This window comes from Etheostoma cragini, chromosome 3, assembly GCF_013103735.1.
Source record: "Etheostoma cragini isolate CJK2018 chromosome 3, CSU_Ecrag_1.0, whole genome shotgun sequence".
Lineage (NCBI taxonomy): Eukaryota > Metazoa > Chordata > Actinopteri > Perciformes > Percidae > Etheostoma > Etheostoma cragini.
Window position 1 is genome coordinate 20,928,193 of NC_048409.1, and position 387 is coordinate 20,928,579.

At 33.9% G+C, this 387-nt stretch overlaps 1 protein-coding gene across 1 annotated transcript in view; it reads right to left on the reverse strand.

The window, feature by feature from the left end:
• Nucleotides 1-233: 233 nt before the first annotated feature.
• LOC117942356 (von Willebrand factor A domain-containing protein 7-like) overlaps nt 234-387 on the reverse strand; it is a 14,885-nt gene continuing 14,731 nt past the window's right edge. The window contains exon 17 of the mRNA XM_034867766.1: nt 234-239. Within this exon, the coding sequence (XP_034723657.1) occupies nt 234-239 (6 nt within the window). The remainder of the gene's footprint in view (nt 240-387) is intronic.

The following is a 387-nucleotide window of genomic DNA, read 5'->3' on the forward strand; positions in this document are numbered from 1 at the left end:
GACAGGATTCTTTTGGTATGTGAAGTCATCAAATGAGTACAACTTCAAAACAAAAGACCTATTTACACAATTAAACAAAAAACTATGCATTTTACATGGTTTATTGTGAAAAACACTAAGAAAGAGAATTTGTTGCCATATGGCAACAACATGCAATAGCGGGTTAAAACTATATATTTTTTCTGATTTATTTGTTTCTGTCATCCCAAAAGGAACAAGTTTAGTATTTTTTTTTAAATCTGGAATCCAGTGATCAACACGTAGATTAGTTTGGCCAGCAAAACATTTGAAATCACGTCTACTTAAAGCAGAGAAGACCACAGCAGAATCAACAACAGGGAAAAGACGCTTCTGAGTGTAATCTGTCTAGCTCTGTTGGTTTCTAGC